The 19,023-nt window shown below is 37.5% G+C and overlaps 3 protein-coding genes across 4 annotated transcripts in view; 2 read left to right on the top strand and 1 right to left on the bottom strand.

Moving 5' to 3' along the window:
* wnk4a (WNK lysine deficient protein kinase 4a) overlaps positions 1–9,377 on the top strand; it is a 57,431-nt gene extending 48,054 nt beyond the window's left edge. Inside the window, exons 15-20 of the mRNA XM_028477176.1 lie at positions 330–1,096; positions 2,003–2,090; positions 3,720–4,323; positions 5,201–5,409; positions 5,832–5,926; positions 6,712–9,377. Coding sequence (XP_028332977.1) covers positions 330–1,096; positions 2,003–2,090; positions 3,720–4,323; positions 5,201–5,409; positions 5,832–5,926; positions 6,712–6,714 — 1,766 coding nt within the window. The 3' untranslated portion in view covers positions 6,715–9,377. The remainder of the gene's footprint in view (positions 1–329; positions 1,097–2,002; positions 2,091–3,719; positions 4,324–5,200; positions 5,410–5,831; positions 5,927–6,711) is intronic.
* Positions 9,378–10,731: 1,354 nt separating this feature from the next.
* coa3a (cytochrome C oxidase assembly factor 3a) lies at positions 10,732–12,680 on the bottom strand. 2 transcript variants are annotated; one of them, XM_028476576.1, is made up of 2 exons: positions 12,211–12,554; positions 10,732–11,112 (listed from the first exon to the last, which is right to left on the bottom strand). In XM_028476576.1, exons 1-2 carry the CDS (start codon positions 12,398–12,400, stop codon positions 11,018–11,020), a joined length of 285 nt encoding a protein of 94 aa, XP_028332377.1. In that variant the 5' UTR covers positions 12,401–12,554; the 3' UTR covers positions 10,732–11,017. The 2 variants fall into 2 exon arrangements, with proteins under 2 accessions (XP_028332377.1, XP_028332378.1); XM_028476577.1 differs by lacking the exon at positions 10,732–11,112 and adding an exon at positions 11,257–11,303 and having other exon boundaries at positions 12,187–12,680.
* Positions 12,681–13,615: 935 nt separating this feature from the next.
* The window catches only part of cntd1 (cyclin N-terminal domain containing 1), a 5,578-nt gene continuing 170 nt past the window's right edge, over positions 13,616–19,023 (top strand). Inside the window, exons 1-6 of the mRNA XM_028476851.1 lie at positions 13,616–13,943; positions 14,560–14,635; positions 14,700–14,850; positions 14,918–15,080; positions 16,598–16,754; positions 18,907–19,003. Coding sequence (XP_028332652.1) covers positions 13,778–13,943; positions 14,560–14,635; positions 14,700–14,850; positions 14,918–15,080; positions 16,598–16,754; positions 18,907–19,003 — 810 coding nt within the window. The 5' untranslated portion in view covers positions 13,616–13,777. The remainder of the gene's footprint in view (positions 13,944–14,559; positions 14,636–14,699; positions 14,851–14,917; positions 15,081–16,597; positions 16,755–18,906; positions 19,004–19,023) is intronic.

Below are 19,023 nucleotides of genomic sequence, written 5' to 3'. Positions count from 1 at the left end.
TTGGAAGACGTGAAAAGATAATGATAATAATAATAATGATTTGTTATTATTATTTATGAATAATTGTGTACTATTTATGTATTACTATTTATAAGTATACTATTCATTGTATTTATAAATATTTTATTATTTCTTTTTATGTTAATATTCAGGGTTTTATTATTTTATTATTTATTTATTTATATATCAGAGGTTTTTAACCTTTTTTGCAACGTCCTCGGCCTTGGTCACCAGTTAACATGAGGCACTGGTTGAATTAGAACACCACTTAAGGCACTTAAGACTAACAAATGTCTAATAATCTTCTCTTCTTCTTTCCCCGCCCCCAGGTTCTCCTCTGCACTATCAGCACCCCCTCCACCACCCTGTGTCTCTGCTGCCTCATCACCAGCACTACCACATGCCTCTCATGGGACACACCCACTTCCCGTTCCCATACCCAGTCGCTCCTGGTTCCCCCAAACCTGGAGGGCTCCACCCCCCCCTCACGCGTGTGGCCAGTAACCCCACCTTCCCTTCGGTGCCTTCCCCAACCCCCGACTACCCCTTATCTCACAGCGACACCCCGAGTCCGGTCCATATGGAGAGCGTAGCCCCGCCCACGCCTCAGCATCCCAGCATGTGGCCCCCTCACACACAGCCCCTGTTCTCTCTGGCCAATGTGATATCCATGGCGATGAGCATGGCTCAGTCTTTCATCCCTCCTGCCAGTCTCCACAGCCAGGGGATGCCCTCGTACCCCAGCTTCCACCAACAGCTGTCCAGCCACATGCCCCCACAGTCAGGAGGGTACCCCCCCATCTACCCCCAGCACTACCACAACCCACCAGCAGAGGTCTCCTACCCCCCCACAGGAGTTCCTTACCCCAGCCCAGAGCACACGCTGCCCACTGACAGTCATGCTGGGTGCCATCCAGCGTGGTCAGCATACGCTCCGCCTCCTCTGGATCATCTGCAGCACGTCAGTCCATCCATGATCCAGGAAGATACAAACGTGCTCCAACGCTCACACCAAGCTCCGCCTCAGTCTGAAGTCACCTCATCAAGTTCCTCATCAGATGTTTCTCCATCACCTTCAGAGAGCCCCGAGCTCCCCGTGAGTGATCAATAGCACACAGTGACTGATAGGTGACACGATGGCAACATAGTGTTTGTAACTTGTGCTAACTGGCAAACACATTCATTAATAATAAAAAAAAGGTTTTACAGAAAAAAAAAGTTACATTTTAAACTTCTATAGTCTGTAATTATTTATAAAAGGAGCAAAATTGGGTGCAACTTTTCTGTAAAGGTTTATAGATTAATATCAAAGGAAAATCAAAGTTCATATACATATAGCTTATATAATGATTTTTTTACTAAATTAATAAATAAATGTCATCTGCCTGATAAAAAAGTATATATATATATATATATATGGGGAACATGAGCTGGGATTAGGCCACCATGAGATTAAAATATCTGATTAAATATACATTTACTAAAGTGAAATGTGAATTTCCACAAAGAAAAACACTGAAAAACAAACAGCAGACACCAAAGGTCTGGGTTTTGTTTAATTCCAGTCTGCTGTTACCAAAAATATTACATTTCATAATATTACATATGCATCTTTTTTTACTGGTTCCTATTTAATATTGTTTTCTTTTTGTTGTTTTTTGTATTATTCTGCTGTGCATCCTTGATTTTACCTTTAAAATATTTTTTAGAATAGAAGAGAACAGAATACACTTTCATTGATCTCCAGTGGAGAAATTCACTTTTGCAGCAACACAATAAAAAAAACAGACAGTAAGAAACTAAAATAAATATGTCATAAATTAGAAAAAACAAGAACAAAACAAACAAAAACAACAATGTACACATTTTAATCGAATTTGAAGGAATCGTTAAGAAGTGTTTCTGTTTCACAGACAGACGCACACACACACACACACACACACACACACGCACACACTCACTTCATAATAACACTGTGTTATTGTGTTTTTCTCCTCCTCAGTTCCCATCCTACAGCCCTCAGAGACATCCGTCTAGTTCTCCGACCACTGTGGGCGCTCAGAGTCTTAAATCCTCATCCTGTGATGCTGGTGAGTTTCTCTGTGTGTGTGTTACTAACGCTGCACGGGCACACACACACACACACACACACGCACAGTCTGCTGAAACACTGCAGCTCTGTTGGATGAGGGTGTAAACACTGACAGGTGTGGACCAGGGGGAGGAACAGCCTGTAATGAGCTTCCTCGCTCTCTGATTGGTCGATCCCAGTGGGTGGGTCGACCATCAGACACACACACCTACGCTGGTTCCACGCTGAATGGAACATTACAGCACAGAGTTTTGTTTGTGTAACGCTCCAAAACTCTGCTAATGGATGATAATGTGGAGGCAGCAAAGTATCCATAACAGAAGCACGGGTCTCTGTGCGTGTGTGCGTGTGTGCGTGTGCGTGCATGTAGGAGGACCTCAGCAGGCAAACAGAGGCACTGCACGTTCTTCAGGCAACAATGATCATTTATTTTAAGTTGTTTATTTAGGGAAATAGTCGATGCATTTAAGATAAATTGTGAAAAGATCATTGTCGGTACATAATAAATGGAATAAATACAAACAAACAAAACAAAAAAACCCAAAAGAAGATGTATATTACTGTGTAACCTTTTTCTAAATAGTATTAAAACATTTTGGGACTGGGTGATTTAATATTCTTAAAATACTTGTTAGAAAGTAGTAAATATTTTCTTATCACAACCAAATTCTAAATAATAACTACAAGCACAGATCACAATTATAAAGTGATTTGAAATATATTTAAAAGTGAGAAAAATACATATTTTCTGTAAGATATTTGAATGTTTCTGTGGGATTCATTCAGTAAAGCAGTGACGAGGTCAGGCACTGATGTTGGACGAGAAGGCCTGGTTCCTGGAAAGTTCTTGCAAAGCTGGAAGCACCACATTGTCCAATATTGGAGATAAACAACTTATAAATACTTACTTTTCTCCACAAAGTTTATGTTTTTTTTTTTTAACTTTTAGCTTTGTTTGTTTAGACTTTATTTATTTTTCCACTGTTGACCTTCAACCTCATTGAGTGACAGTGGGCGTCTGTTTAATACAGGGGTTCTCAATCTTGGGATCAGGAACCAATTTGGGGTCACAAGACACTGGGAGGGGGTCGTCAGATGCCCTCACTAATTTTGAACAATTTGAGATTTCTTTGCTCCTCTTAATGCATTTCTGCTACATTACTCCCATTTGTGCCACTTCTCTATCAATTTCTTTCACTTTCAAGACATTTTCTGCACTTATGAACCTTTTCCACTACTTTTCCACCTAATGTTGCACACGTTTGTGTTGTTGTCTGGTTTCTGTGGGTCAGAGGATGATGAATGAATGAATGGATGAATGAATGTTTATTTGAGAAGAATCCAAATACATGAAAGGACACTGTTTTCTCAACAAAATGACCTCATGTGTTTTCACTTTTGCAGAACAAAAGATGTAAAGAGAACCAAGTGTGTGTGTCTGTGTCTGTGTCTGTGTCTGTGTGTGTGTGTGTGTGTGTGTGTGTGTGTGTGTGTGTGTGTGTGTGTGTGTGTGTGTGTGTGTGTGTGTGTGTGTGTGTGTGTGTGTGTGTGTGTGTGTGTGTGTGTGTGTGTGTGTTCACCCTCCAGCTGCTCTGTTGGTTGATCCCTCATTGTCTCTGTGTTTTAGACGTCCAGTCGTCCCCGGTGACGGTCGGACGTTTCCAGGTGACGCCCAGCATGGACATTCCCATGGTCCCCACTCCCTCTGCTGCTCCGACACAGGGTGACGGGGTCAGCACGCCCTCAGAGAGCAGCACAGAGGAACAGGGCGAGTCTGAGACCAGCCTGGGGACGTCCCGCACCATGTCCCCCCCACACCCACACCCACACCTTCACAGGGGGTCGGGGGCCGTCCTGCAGGAGGCCGAGGGTCAGACGCCGTGGGCTCTGATCCCTGAGGAGCATCAGAAAGGACAAGATGAAGAAGGTGAGGATGAGGAAGAGGAGGAAGTGGTGATGGTCGAAGAGCGTCCGAGGGTGAGGAAGAGGAGTAGGAGGAGGGCGTACAGCCTGAGTCTGCTGGGGACGTCAGCGGACAGCGGGCTGTCGGTGACGGCGGAGATGGAAGGTCAGCTGTGGGACGGGGGGGCCGGGAGCCCCCAGTACGGTAACGCCCTCCACCACCTGTGGATGATGACGTACAGCCGTAGCACACCGTACCTCAGCAGTGACGAGTCAGACAGTGACGACGACGACAACATGTTGGAGGAACTGCAGGAACTCAGAGAGAAGTAAGAGTTTGATCTGAATATTTACAATTATTCATTCTAATTATTGAGTTATAAAAAAAAAAAAAGTGTTACCTTTCAGAAGAGCAGGAATAAAAAAAAAATTTTGTGCATTTGAAAAATAGAAAATGTGAAAATAATAACATTTTAAAATTGAGAATAAAATAATTACATTTGAAAAATTCTGACTTTACCAAAGGTATTATTGATTTGAGATATAAAGTGTATTTTCTTTCAGAACAGCAAGAATGATTGAAATATTGAAGAAAATTATTTTTAAAAATTATAATTTTGAAATTTGAAAAATATAAAGTAATACAATTTTCAAAATGTAAAATAAAAATAATTACATTTGAAAAATTCTGGCTTTACCAAAGATATTACGTCTTTGAGATATTGGAAAAAAGAGTGTGTTTTTCTTTCAGAACTGCAGGAATAATTTAAATATTAAAGAAAATCTTTTTTTTTATTTAAAATTAAAAAATAGAAATTATTAAATTTGAAAAATTCTGACTTTACCAAAGGTATTAATTATTTGATATATATATGTATTTCTAAATAAAATAAAGATCAAGAATGAATAAATAAATAAATAAATAAAAGCAAATTTAAAATCTAAAGGAAAAAATGTATTTAAATTTCACTAACACTTTCATAGTGTAACACTCATGCAAGAATAGAATTAAATAAATGTGAAACATTTTAACTTTTTTCACAATAGATAAAGTAGTTTAAAATGTAGTGATAAAAAAGGACGTTTGGTCACTGTATGTTTTTTCCTCCATGTGTGACCCTAAAGCCTCATCACATGACTCTGTGGTTTAAGTGATGTTGTGTCTTTTATTTGGTCTTTAAATCACCGTTACTCATTGTTGTGCAGACACCTAACGGAGGTCCAGGCTCTGCAGGCTGCTCAGAAGAGGGAGATTGAGGAGCTTTATGAGAAGATGGGGAAGGTTCCTCCCCCAGGGATCGTCTCTCCTGCTGCCATGCTCTCCAGCAGACAGAGGCGCCTCTCCAAAGGGGGCGGAGCCTACCCCTTGTCTCGTAGGAACAGCCTCCAGCGCCTGGAGGTGCTGCCGCTGCAAGGTGAGCTCACACTTGTTATTAGTATGATCTGATCAGTATTATTAGTATGATCTGATCAGTGTTATTAGTATGATCTGATCAGTGTTATTAGTATGATCTGATCAGTGTTATTAGTATGATCTGATCAGTGTTATTAGTATGATCTGATCAGTGTTATTAGTATGATCTGATCGGTGTTATTAATATGATCCGATCAGTGTTATTAATATGATCCGATCAGTGTTATTAGTATGATCCGATCGGTGTTATTAGTATGATCCGATCGGTATTATTAGTATGATCCGATCGGTGTTATTAGTATGATCTGATCAGTGTTATTAGTATGATCTGATCAGTGTTATTAGTATGATCCGATCAGTGTTATTAGTATGATCTCAGTGTTGAGATGGGGCTCATGAGATGTCCATGTTTCTCATGCTCAGGCATCATCAGGAGAAACTCTCTGGGAGGCAGCAGCAGTGGCTCACAGGACAAACCCAGCAAGGGCGTCACCTTCGCCAAAGACATCAGTAGAATGGTGAGTGAGAATCTCAATCTCATCCTATCTCATCTCATCTAATCTTACATTATCTCATTTTGTTTAATCTTTTTCAATCACATCCCTTCTCATCTCACAGTGTTTCATCTCATCTCTTCAGTCTAATTTTTTGTCATTGAATCCCATCTCATCTCAACTCAAATCTCATCCTTTCTTTTTCTATCTCATCTTATCTCATTCTTTCTCTTCTCTGATCTCATCTCACCATATCTAATGTTATCCCATTTCATCTCATCTCACCATATCTAATCTTATCCCATTTCATCTCATTTTACCATATCTAATCTTATCCCATTTCATCTCATTTCATCCCATTTCCTATTGTCTCATCTTCACCTCATCTCATGTCGTTACATTTCGTCCCATTTCAAATCTCATCTATTCTTATCTCATGTCTTCAAATCCCATCTCAGTTTAAATCTCATCTCATCCTATTTTATTCTGTCATATTTAATCTCATCTCAGATCTTATCTTATCTCATTTTACCTTATCTTATATCATCCCATCTCATCTGTTATCTCATCTAATTCTACCTCATCTGGCCATATCTTATCTTATCTCATTCCATCTCATCTTATCATTTTAATTAATCTCACTTGATTGCATCTCATCTCTAATCTGAACTCATATTATTCTGTCTCTAATCCTTTTACATGATCATATCTCATCCCTTCATATCTGATCTCATCTCATTACAAACAGCCTACAGTAAAGCAGATATCAGTGCTTTGTATCTCACTGTTTCCTCCTGTGTTTATTTCAGTGAGAAACTCTCATACAGACGCCGAGAGAGAGAGAGTCAGGACTACCTCATGTGAAGAGTGACTGCAGTGGATCAGAGGATCATTAAATCCTAACCAATCAAACCACTCGTCTGTGTCGGTAAACGTTGGGAACAACTTCACCCTGATGATTCAAAACCAGCATTTTCTTCTCTTTGTACCGACGCAGTCGAGCAGTGGTGGGTTAGCGTTAGCGCTCACCATGTTTTTGACACAGATTGACTTCTTCTTCTCCTCTTCCTGTTGTTAACCCAACCCAGCGCCCATAATGTGAATCCAACCTCCATCCATGTTTCCACCAGAAAGCTCCTGCGTTTAAACGTTAGCTTCTCTTTTATGAAACACTTTGACACTTTCTCGGTTCCTGATGAGATTGTAGCTCAGATTCAGAGTTGATGTGTGGAAAGCCTTGGTCATCTACGTTAGTTTATATATTTGGTAATATTGGTGAAAACAGCTGGACTTGCACTTGGTTTTGTTAAAAAATAATATTTCAAGACGGAAACATATTTTAGATGAGGGAAAAATAGCAATGTTAACATTATTATGCTTTAGTTTTCAATATCAGTCCCTGCAGGATCTTCTCTTCTAAAATTCCTGATTTTGTAACCAATTTTTGTATAATTTAGTGGAATTATTTGTGAGAAATTGCAAGATTCATGGAAAAATGTTGATTTTCTTCCATAATTTCTGATCCAAAATGACTGCATTCATGTGATACAAGTGTTGGAAAACTTTGAGCCCCTAAAAATATTGTGGAATTTCATTGAATTGGTGAATTTGAGATATCTACAATTGAATTATTTGGTATTTTACACAATTCATGTTTTCTCTATCATTTTTACTGTCTTTTTTGAGCCGAATTGGATGCTCTAAAGGGCTGGATTTGGCCCCTGGGCCTTGAGTTTGACACGTGATTTAGACCAAGTTGATTTTAAAAGTCCCTGAGAATTTCCCTCCGAATGCTTTTTCTATGGAGGCCAAGACATAAACCTGATCTCTACTCCTGGAGAAGAATGAGAATCGTATTCCAAAGACCATATTTCTATTGTTCCACTAGTCCATTATCTAGTTTTATTTTGAAAAGTTGAAACAGGATAGACTCTAAACACAGTTGCTTAAGTCCTGGTCTTGGAAAGACCTATTCCTGCGTTCTCCGTTTGCCTAATCACAGTTAATTGTAAACATGCGGAACAGTGGCTCTCCAGGAACAGCAATAAAGACTGTTGCTCTAAAGCACGGTGGTGGTTCCATCATGCCAGTAGGTTAGACTTCTGTCATTTTTCTTGGTCGTCCTGGTCTTAATCCTTAAAAATAGAGTAATTCCAAACCAAAGCTAAGGAATTAGCCATTAAGGGATAAATGCTAATAATACTGTATATCACATTTAGTCAGTTATTTGGAGGAGTTTTACTATAAATGTACCTAGCTACATATTAACTAAACTGAGTTAACACAAAATACTAAAGCAAAATAAAATACCTGCACAGAAATGTATAGAAATGAAATTTGGGGAAACATAATTAAGATATTTTAAAACTGTGTTTAACTTTAACTCCCTGGACTGATTTAAAAATATTACTTAATTTATAATATTTTACCGCATTTAATTTTGAAAAGCAAACAAAGCAAGTCTGGTGTTATTTACCAATACTACACCATACTTAAAACATTCAGGGCTTCACAGGGTGAAGACGGAGGTGAAAAATATTCTATTTTGTGATTTTAATTAAAATGCATAATAATAATAAACAGTTCCTTTATGTACATATGTGTGCGAACAATTTAGATTATATAGACTATTGGCTTGAACTGTGTGTATATATTAGGGAGCGTTCAATAATGATGTTTACATGTTTGGAGTCGTTGAAATATATCAACTCCGTTTCTTTATTAAGCACCTGTTTCTCTGAAAGATCAAGCACCTCGTGCACTTTAGTCCACACAGTCCTCCATCGGGTACGGAACAGGATTAGGGACAATTTCAGTGGAGAAAATCATTTTAGGCAAATCAAGAAAAGTTGAAATTTTGAGAATTAAGTTGAAATATGTCGAGATTAAGGTTAAAAAAAATGAGCCAGGTCACCTTCAAATTATATCACTAAATTGTATTTTGAGTTTATTTTCAACATTTTGACTTCATTCTTGAAATTTCAACTTCATTTTCGACATTTTAACTTTAATCTGGAAATTTCAACTCTAATTTGGAAATTTGTACTTTCAACTTTAATCGTTACATTTCAAGTGTATTCTTGATTTGCCCAAAATTATTTCCTGCATCGAAAATTGGCCCTAATCCTCTTACGTAATCGGGTTTCTTCATGGGAGAGGAAAACGAAGGGCTTTTCCTCGAACGCTGTGAATTCGTAGCGTCGCCTTTCTTACAGAGATCCTTCCAACCACACACTGAAGTTTCTCTGGCAAGTCTCAAAGTTTTTTTTTGTAATATTCCCGATTCATTCAGAGAAACCTTTCCCTTTGAATGTAAATATATATAGAATTGTACTGCTTTGTGAAGCTGCTAAATCTGTGCCTTTCCCTTAAAAAAAAGAAATGTCTTATTTTATATTTTTATTCTGGTAAATCTGGAGGCTCGATCAGACTGTGTAAGAAATTTTGACGGAAATAAACAAGTGTAAATACTTCAGCTCGTGTCAGTGTCTCACTTCACTAATAAAAGGTTTTAAGGGCAATACCTCACCAATGGCACAATGTGGAAACATCTAAAATGTAGGGCCATCTATAAGGGGGAATAAAGGGAAGAGATTTTTGGGGTCCATCCATAAAGTGAGCAAAATGATGGTCCATTGTTCTATGAATCTGTTATAACCACATTTATTTATTTATCTGAATAATACCCACTGTTATCCAGGATGTTTATTATTTGTGCCATAGTGAAGTCATCTTAAAAATGTCGATCCTTGTTTTAATTAGGGAAGTCCTGACACAAAGATGGTGAAATAGAATTTTAAAAACCACAGAAATTGGTTAAAAGTTGCAAATTAGAGAGGCCAAAAACAGAGAAAAAGTGGTAAAAAGGCTTAAAAGTGGGAACAATTTGTTTAAACTGGCAAATAATGACCCAAAAAAAAAAAAAAAAAAACATGAAATATGGTGAAAAGAGGTTAAAAGTGACAATAATGGGCCACATTAGGTGAGGAAAGTGGTGGAAAAGGGTTTATAAGTGCAAAAGATGTCTTGAAAGTGGAAAAAATGTGCAGAAAAGCCATTGAAATTTAATGGAGAAATGGGAGTAATGTAGCGAAAATGCATTAAAATATGGCAAGAAAAAGTGATGAAAATAGGTTAAAATATGGCAAGTTTGGTGTAGTTTAAGAAAAAGGGTAAAAAATTAAGGGTGGGGAGGAAAAAATGATTTTATGATAGGGAATGATTTATGATTTTTCACATTTTCGTGGACAACCGCTGAGTGGCGGACCGGTAATGCACCAACAGGTGATTTCACACACGAGGAAGACGAGCTGCAGCTGTGCGATTTAAATCTAAAATATGGGCATACTTGGGGTGTTGCTCGATTCCAGGGTGAACGAATTTGAAAAAAAAAAATGTGATAATCGTCACTGTAGAATCGTAATACTTGTAATATCAGATTCGCAATTCAAATCAAATCGGCACCCAAGAATTGGGATTAAAATCGAATCGTGACAAAATAGTATTGTCCCAGCCCTTGTAAAAATATGCAAAAATAGGCTCAATTTGTTAAAAAAAAAAAAAATTCTGTTTCTTGTAGGCATCTGGCAACCCCCTCCTAGTGTCTCGCGACCCCAAATTGGTCCTTTGAGAACCCCAGGTCTAAACAGGGAAAGACGAGTCGTCGTGGAATTTGTTAAAGCCTGAAACAAAAAATGTGAGCTCCTAAAAATGCACTAAGCAGCATCTCTACATCCTGGTGTGTTGGATCATCTGTAGGCGTTCATAAAGTGTGAGGAACAAGATTAAAGAGTACGTTTACAAAGGTAACTCCTCTTAAATACATGAAATCAAATCAAAAGCTGTTGCATTTTATTTCATAAACTGTTACATCTTTAACATAAATACACATTTGTACACGTGTGGTTTCAGTGGGAGGCTCTGCTGCTGAAGGCCACTGTGGATCTGAGGTCATTAGCAGATGTTAGTCCTTTCATACGATGCGTGATCCTCCGTCAGGTGAAGGCTCGTTTCAGCAGAGCGCTCCTGTTACACAGTCCTCAGGCTAAAACACAGTCAAGACACACGTGAACAACCATCCTCTGTAATGTCCAGTTGCTTCAACACAAGCAGGAATCACTGGTTTGAATCCCGCGTTCTCGCTCGTTTTGCCTCCTCATCGATTTCATCCATGATTCGTTCCTGAGACACTGAGTAGAACGTGTAGCCGTCTGTTGTGGACGCACAGGGTCAAGGAAAAGGTTTGAAGAGTCAAACGACACCAATCACATGCGTTAAATAAAACATCTGTTCATTTATGTTGGATATTTCATGCAATTCTTAAGCTATCCACCTACTTCCTGTCAGTGCAACTTCCTGTGCAGTGATAATTAGGTAATAATAAAACCTTCAATGCACTTTCCTGGAGAATGAGAATAATCACAAACAAAAAGGTTATATGCAGTTATTGATCAGATTTACACAAACATACAGCATAGTTATCAAGTCAACAATTAAGTTAACAATAAATAATAAAAAGGTGAGATTTTCCATTCTTCTAGGGTGGGGGTGGGGGGGGCAGAACAAGTTTGGGAACTTATTCTGCCTTAATGACTAATTTGGTTCTATTTTATTTAGTCTTTTAATTTTGACAGGAGCATCTATTTGGTATTTTATACATCGATCGTTGTGTTTTGTGAACATTTGACTGACCTTTTGTTCACTAAAACATTTTTACAAATGATAATGAAACGGCACAAAAAAAACCAACTAATAAGATCAAAACAAGTAAACAGCATTTTATTGTCAATAGATGATTATGGAAAACATTTCTCATTTGTAATTTCAAATAATTAGGCAAAAAACAAACAAACAAACAAAAAAAAAAACAGCATTTCTTGGATTTGTTATTAAATTAAAACAGTTTATCAGCCATGAATTAAAAAATATTAGATGGGCGGAATTCAGATCGATATCAGTTCCTTATTACCATACAAGTACAGTTAAATGTAATTGACAACATAAAGATTTAAATGACTAAGTTGGTGTTAAATATTACAAAGAATGTCAAAAATATTTTACCGATTGTTTATTAGGATGTAACGTAGAAATGAGGTGAAAATATTGTTAATTCCACTCCCAGTGTTACATTATAATATTAATACAGATTCTGTTGGTTGTGTCACTTTAAAGCACATCTGTCATTAAAGTTAACTCACTAACTTTATGTTTTACGACATAAAACTGTCTTTAGAGACCTGCCACTGTATGTATGCTACATGCTAAGCTAACATTACATAGTTCACCTTTGGACGTCATTACAAGGATACAGATCCCCAGCACCAGGGCTCCGATGGCGAGGCCCGTCACTGCGTTCCTCCCCCGAAGCCTCACGGTCCTCCGCTTCCACTGCTCCAGCTCCACCTGCCTGATGAAGTGCTGCTGCTCCGGGGACAGAGGCTCCTTGGTTGGGTCCACACGGGTCGCATACGGAGCATCGGACTTCTTGTTGTCAGCCATGACAGCGTGAGTTTGAGCTGCTTCACCGGCGCTTCAAATCCAGTGATATATAAAAGGTCTGCGGAGGAGGGGGAGCTGGTTCGGCCTGGTTAACCTCCAGTGTGTGGCTTATCCATATGTTAGCAGGTCTGTGGCTCTGTGCTACGGGCGTGCAACGTCTAAATACGTCCGTACGGAATACTAATTTATTATTTAATCAAATCCATAAAAGCTTTTTTTTTGTTCGGTTTTTAGATATATACACTGTACATTGGAGTATAATCATACTCAATTAAAAATTAAAAATGATATTTGTGAAACACTTTTATAAAATACATTTTTAAAAAACGCGTTTTTATCTCTTATTTCGACCTTGAAAGATTTTGTCTTCGTATGTATCCATGCTTGTTAATTAAAAAAACATTACCCTTGAGAACGCTTTATTAATTATTATACTTTACATTTTGTGATTATGTTACAAATTTAAAAATAATAATAAAAAACTAAGTCCCTTTCTCATCAATAATAATAAATAAATAAATAATAAATATAATAATAAATAGTACTACTCCGTACTCGTACTAGTTCAACTCGTTTTTTTTTTAAATAAAAAAATAAAATATAAAACAGATGTTGAACTTTAAAAAGTAAATCAAACAAATACTTAGATATTGTATTTAATGATTACACCTATGATAAATTTATTTAGTATTTATCAGAAAGTTATCTTACATTTAATTTGTAAAAGAAATGGGTTTTGAGCTAAATTTGACTTGCAAGTCATAAGATGCTATTTGACGAAAAAAAATATGTATATATATTTGTAAGCCATATATATATGGCTTACAATGGTTCCATTAATTTATTGCTTTTTTAATCATAATCACACCAAAAAAAAAATGAAACTGATTCCTTTTCAGTTTCAATTCGATTAAATTTCGATGTAAAATAGTTTAGAAAATAAAAAAAAACCTAAATAAATCAGAGGTCCTTCAAAGGAGACATTTTCGGGGGCAATTTTAGCAGCAGGTTTAGAATGGACAAACTCAACATAATTTTTTTTTTTAAATATGGAAAAACATGGTTTCGTCTACTTTTATGAATTAAGTTTTTCCAAAATTAAAACTGAGTTGTACAAATAATTATTTACTTTCATCCTTTATTTTTAAACCATTCTTAATTTGACCAACGTCCAAACAAACTTTGGTTCCTACGGGAATATAAAAGCGTGGGGACAGCGCCATCTACCGGAAGTTAAACGTAGCTTCTAGCCTAGCGGTGAACATTTAACAAATGTTTTTTTGAAATCTAAATTTAACGCAGTTCTCGTCGTTTATTATAGAAGAGTGTTTTAGTTTATTCCTCACTGAAAGAAAAGGCCAGTTATTTTCTGTTTTAATGGCGAAATCATTCATTTCCGCCTCAAACGGTAATAACTTAAAGTTTGGTGAAGCCTCGCTTGAGCAACTCACAGATTTTCTGTTTAATTTAAATCAAAGAAACAAAGAAAACCTACGAAATTTGCCAAAAAACAGTGGAGACTTCAAGACGAGCGCAATAATCGGTGAGTTACAAGTTATTGTAAGATACGATCTATTTTTGCTGTTTTATGTAGTTTTGCTTTTTTTTGTGTTTATTTTGAATTTTTTTTTTTTTTTTGCATTTTTATTTATCTTGTTGTTTTGTGAGGTTTTGGATTCATCTTGTGTATTTTTTTCATCATTTTGTGTGGTTTATGAGTGATTTCTGTTTTTTTTTTTTTTTTGTCATTTTGAGGATTATTTTTTGCGTTTTTGTCATCAATTCGTGTATGTTGTGTATTTTGCGAATTTTTTTGTTTTAGTTTTTGTGCATTTTTGTTGTCGTTTTGTGTTAATTTTGAGTCTTGTTTTGTATGTTCATGTATCTTGTTTTTTTATTTCTTACTCCGGACTTTATATTTTGTTAAGTGCACTGAGATGACTTTGTTGTAATTTGCGCTATATAATTAAAGTTGAATTGAATTGAATTTTTTTCTGAGGTTTTTGGAGTCATTTTGTTTATTTTTGTTATTCTTTTAAGTTTCTGTGGTCATCTTGTGTACTTCTTGTTTTTTTAAATGAGGAATACAAAGAGACCATAATAAGTAACCATTAATATACAGTAGTTAATAACATCTTTCCCTTTTGTTTTCTTCCCAGCTGACATTTTCCGGATCACCCAGCAGCTGGGACTGGACCCACTGGTTGGATACCAAGCTGTAGAGTTACTACAGAGGTGAGCTGCAGCATATTTTACCTTCATACACAAATGGCCTCACACTAGCATCGATGCTTCACAGGTTTATGGTGAAACACCTCACAGGATACCTCTCAGCGTCCCCCTCCCTCAGTGATGATCAGCCAATCCACAACGAGGAGCTGGTGGAGAAGTTTCCTCTCATCCTCTTCTCCTGCATCCGGCTGGCCAGCAAACTGTCCTTTTACAGTCAGGTGCGTTGATGAATAACGTTCTTAAGGAGTTTTAAAAGATGAGGGATCTGTGCTGGATGTCCCACAGATGATCGACAGTAACGTGGCCGTGCGCTTGCTGTATTCTCTGGGCCACAGTGTGACCAAACAGGGGGTCCTGGAGCTGGAGCTGATGGTCCTGAAGGGACTGGAGTTCAGACTGGACTTCCCTAACCCACTGACATATGTGGAGACTCTCCTGGAGGTGCTCAGTGAGTCCACACACTCAAAAATAAACTAGCAGCCATGTTTTTGTATGGTGGGAGAACATGCAAACTCCCCACCGAGCTATGGCAAGGCAGTGCACATGTATTTGTATTGTGCATTTCATACACAGGGCAATTCAATGTGCTTTACAAGATTAAAAAGTGCAACAGAAAACATTAAACAGTTTGAAAATCAATAAGAACATTTAAAACCAGCAGTAAAAAATATTTAAAATCAAGTAAAATATTAAATCATCAATAATATGATTAAAATTATGAAATCTTTGTATTTGGAAAAATAAAAGCAGTTTTCATCCAAAAACTCAAAATGATTCCGACAAAAACGATTCGGAATTATCATTTTTATTTTGAATTACTGTAATTGCACGTTAAGTACATTTTGATCTGCTACTATTAATTCATGTTAAAAGTGTGAATGTAAAGCATTTATCTACATAAATAATTATGCTTTTACGTTATGAATACAAGATCTGGCTCATTTTGGTTTAACTATATTACAAAAAGTAGCTGTGCTGCTCGTGGGCAGGGCCGTTTCTAACTTTTTGGGGGCCCGAGGCAAGACCCTAAATGTTAGATGTTGGTTTCCTGTCCTACCACTGACTGTGTGTCACTTTGGAGGAATTATTAAATCCTAATTACGCCTCAAAAACCCAAGCCTCAGCTTGTGACATCAGTTTATTATGAAGTGCATTATGGATAAATACAGCTACTTTTTATTTTACTCAGATGTGGCTGAGAGCTCAGCGTTTAAATGTTCTTATTGATTTTAAACAATTGAATGTTTTATCATGCAAAGCAAATTGAGTTGCCTTGAGTATGAAATGCGCTTGCCTTGCCTTTTTGGGCCCCCTAGTGGCTCATAGGACCCAATGCAATCAATGCATAGTCTGCCTATAGCTAGTAATGCCTTTGATAATGGATGAATGGAAATCAAACAAAGAGTATTAAAAAGAATTCCCACACTGCACAAAAAAAAAAAAAAAAAAAACCCTATCTCGTCTGTATTTTTCTTATTATTTTTTGTGGTTTCAGGTCATTTTTGTGTTTTTTTTTTTTTTTTTTTTTTTTTTGTTTTGAAGGTTATTTTTGAATTTTTGTCATCAATTTATGTATTTTTTTATTTGTTGTCGTTTTGTGTATTTTTTGTTTTTTGTTTTGTGTATTTTGAATCATTTTTATGTCTTGTTTTGTGAGGTTTTTTGTGGTCATCTTGTGTATTTTTGGGGTAATTTTTTGTCGTTTTGAGGATTATTTATGAATTTTTGTCTTCAATCCATGTATGTTGTGTATTTTTTGTTGTTGTTTTTGTGTTTGTTTTGAGCCATTTTTGTTACGTATTTGGTTGTTTTGTGAGGCTTTTCGAGTCATTTTGTGCATTTTTGTTTTGTGTTTTTGTGGTCCTCTTGTGTATTTTTGTTGTCAGCTGTGCAATGGCTGTCAAGCTGTGTTTGAGTTCCGATTAAACACCCTCTGAGAAGAAGAGTAACTGGACTTTTTTGTAGGACACAATGAGCCGTGCGTCCCCGTGCAGCTCCTCTACCATCAGTGCAGACACGTCCTCCTCTTCATCACCCTGCAGAGGAAGGCCTTCTACGAGAGCCTGTTAATCACCAGCCTTCAGACCAGCAGCAGCAGTAGTAGCCCATCCCAGAAGCAGAGGTATCACCTTTCTCCAGCTGCTCACTGGGAGCTCTGGGAGCAGCTGGCAGCTGCTCACGCTGTTAAAGGCTGTCATGTATTTACATGGCTGGCAGCCTGCGGCACATTTACCCAGAGGTGGGCTGTTAAACACGGCCTAGAATAACCTATTAGGGACTCAACAGCACAGGTCACACACAGTTGGACAAACTCTCCTGGCATTAGTGAAGTAAAACACCCAAAAAAAAACCTACTAGATGAGAGCCAGTCCTCAGCCTGAAAATCCATTTAAGCATCTCATTTTAGTTTGGGGGCCAAATATGGACCAGTTTGATTCTTAATGAGTAATTTCAGCATTATTGTGCCCTAGTTTGCACTTCCACATATAGATGATATATAAAGTATGTATAGCACCATCAATATCCAATCAATAAGGGACAGATCTTTACTTTAAATTTCCTTGACTTTGTGGCAAATTTTTGTTTAATTTGAAGAAAATTTTGTGGAAGAGTTCTTTCAACAATTTGAGATTTCACTGAACTTGTGTATTTGGAGGGACTGAAATATCTATAGTTGAATTATTTGGTAGCAGGTGATCTCAACCTTGGGGTCAGGACTTCATTTGGGATTTTGAAACACCGGAGGGGGCGTCGCCAGATGCCTATGAATGGACTAAGAATATTTTGATCCCATTTTTGCTCATTTTCACCCTTTTTCTTCAACTGCACCAAACCTGGCATATTTGAACCTATTTTTATCACTTCCTATGCTGTATTTTTGCTCCTTTAATGCATTTTTGCTACATTATTCCCATTTCTGCCACTTCTCCATCAAATTTCAATGCCTTTTCTGCACATTTTTTCCACTTTCAAGAAATTTATAAACACTTATAAACCCTATCCACCACTTTTCCACCTAATGTCACATATGTTAACCCATTGTCGTCACTTTTAAGCTGTTTTCATCATATTCCATGCTTATTTTTTGCCAATTTAACTACATTCACAATTTGTCATGCACATTGTGGCATGACATGGTGACTTAGTGGTTAGCACGTTTGCCTCACAGCAAGAAGGTCCTGAGTTCAAGCCCTAGGTTGAACACTTGGGTCCTTTCTGTGGCGAGTTTGCATGTTCTCCCTTCCTCCCACAATCCAAAAACATGACTATTAGGTTGAATGGAGTCTCGAAATTGCCCATAGGAGTGAATTTGTGGGTGAGTGGTTGTTTACCTGTGTGTTGCCCTGCGATGGACTGGCGCCCTGTCCAGGGTGCACCCTCGCTCAGCGTGAGCCGGAGATAGGCACCAGCAGACCCCCACGACCCTGAAATAGGATGGATGGATTGATTATTCGCCATCTTAAACTAATTGTTTGAATATTGACACTTTGAACCCTTTTTCTCTCTGTTTTTTTTCCACTCTAATTTGCAATTTTTAACAAATTTCTGTGTTTTTTAAACCCCATTTCACCACATATTCCACCATTCTTGGTCACTTTAACCCATTTCTTTTCTGAGTAAAAACTAGGATTGGCATCTTTAAGATGACTATACTGGACAACAGTGGATATTATTCAGATGAATAAATAAATGTGGTTATCACCGATTCATAGAACATAGGACCCCGAAAATCTCTCCCCTTTATTCTCCCTTATAGATGGCCCTGTCTCCACATGACTATTCTGCAACTTCCATGTCTATATGTGGAGATATGCTAACATCTCTCCACATGCTTAGTATCCATTAGCATTTAGCATGCTAACAGGGTGATATCCATGTGTTTGACACCGTGATGCAGTAAAGTGGAGGCCAGCAGCTGATCAATATGAGCGCATGCTCTTTCAACATAATTTTGTTATCTATTAAAAGTATTTCCTGTGGGAGTTTAAATATATGTATTGATCCTTTAAAAAAAAAAAAAAAAAATACAATTAGGCTACCATTAGCCATTACCATGGTGACAGGGCAGCTAGCAGCACTCACACAAATGATTATGGTGGGTAGAATTTAAAGTGAATGGGAAAGGGATTCAACATCCAGAATAAAAGAATGTTAGATTTCAAAGTAAAAGGGCAAATTGAGAGTAATAGCTTCCATATGTTGGGTTAGTTTGTCATCAAATAGAGGAAAATTGTAATTAAATGGGATTATATTTCATCATGTGTGATGACCAGAGAGAAGTTTGTGACGGTGACGGAGGATTACATGCTACTGGGTGTGGGAGTCATCTCTGTGTCTGCGTTCATCCTCTGCTTCAGAATGTGGCAACAGGTAATATACATGTAGCACTA

Source organism: Gouania willdenowi, chromosome 19 (genome assembly GCF_900634775.1).
Source record: "Gouania willdenowi chromosome 19, fGouWil2.1, whole genome shotgun sequence".
Taxonomy (NCBI): Eukaryota; Metazoa; Chordata; class Actinopteri; order Blenniiformes; family Gobiesocidae; genus Gouania; species Gouania willdenowi.
Note: the sequence above shows the minus strand (reverse complement) of the source record. Positions and strands in the feature narration are given on the sequence as shown.

What these genes read in the sequence shown, in the direction of transcription:
- coa3a (XM_028476576.1), bottom strand. Translation starts at nt 12,400, where the DNA reads ATGGCTGACAACAAGAAGTCCGATGCTCCGTATGCGACCCGTGTGGAC. An exon ending in AGCCCTGGTGCTGGGGATCT is followed by an intron (nt 11,113 to 12,210) that starts GTATCCTTGTAA and finishes CGTCCACAACAG; the next exon opens with ACGGCTACACGTTCTACTCA.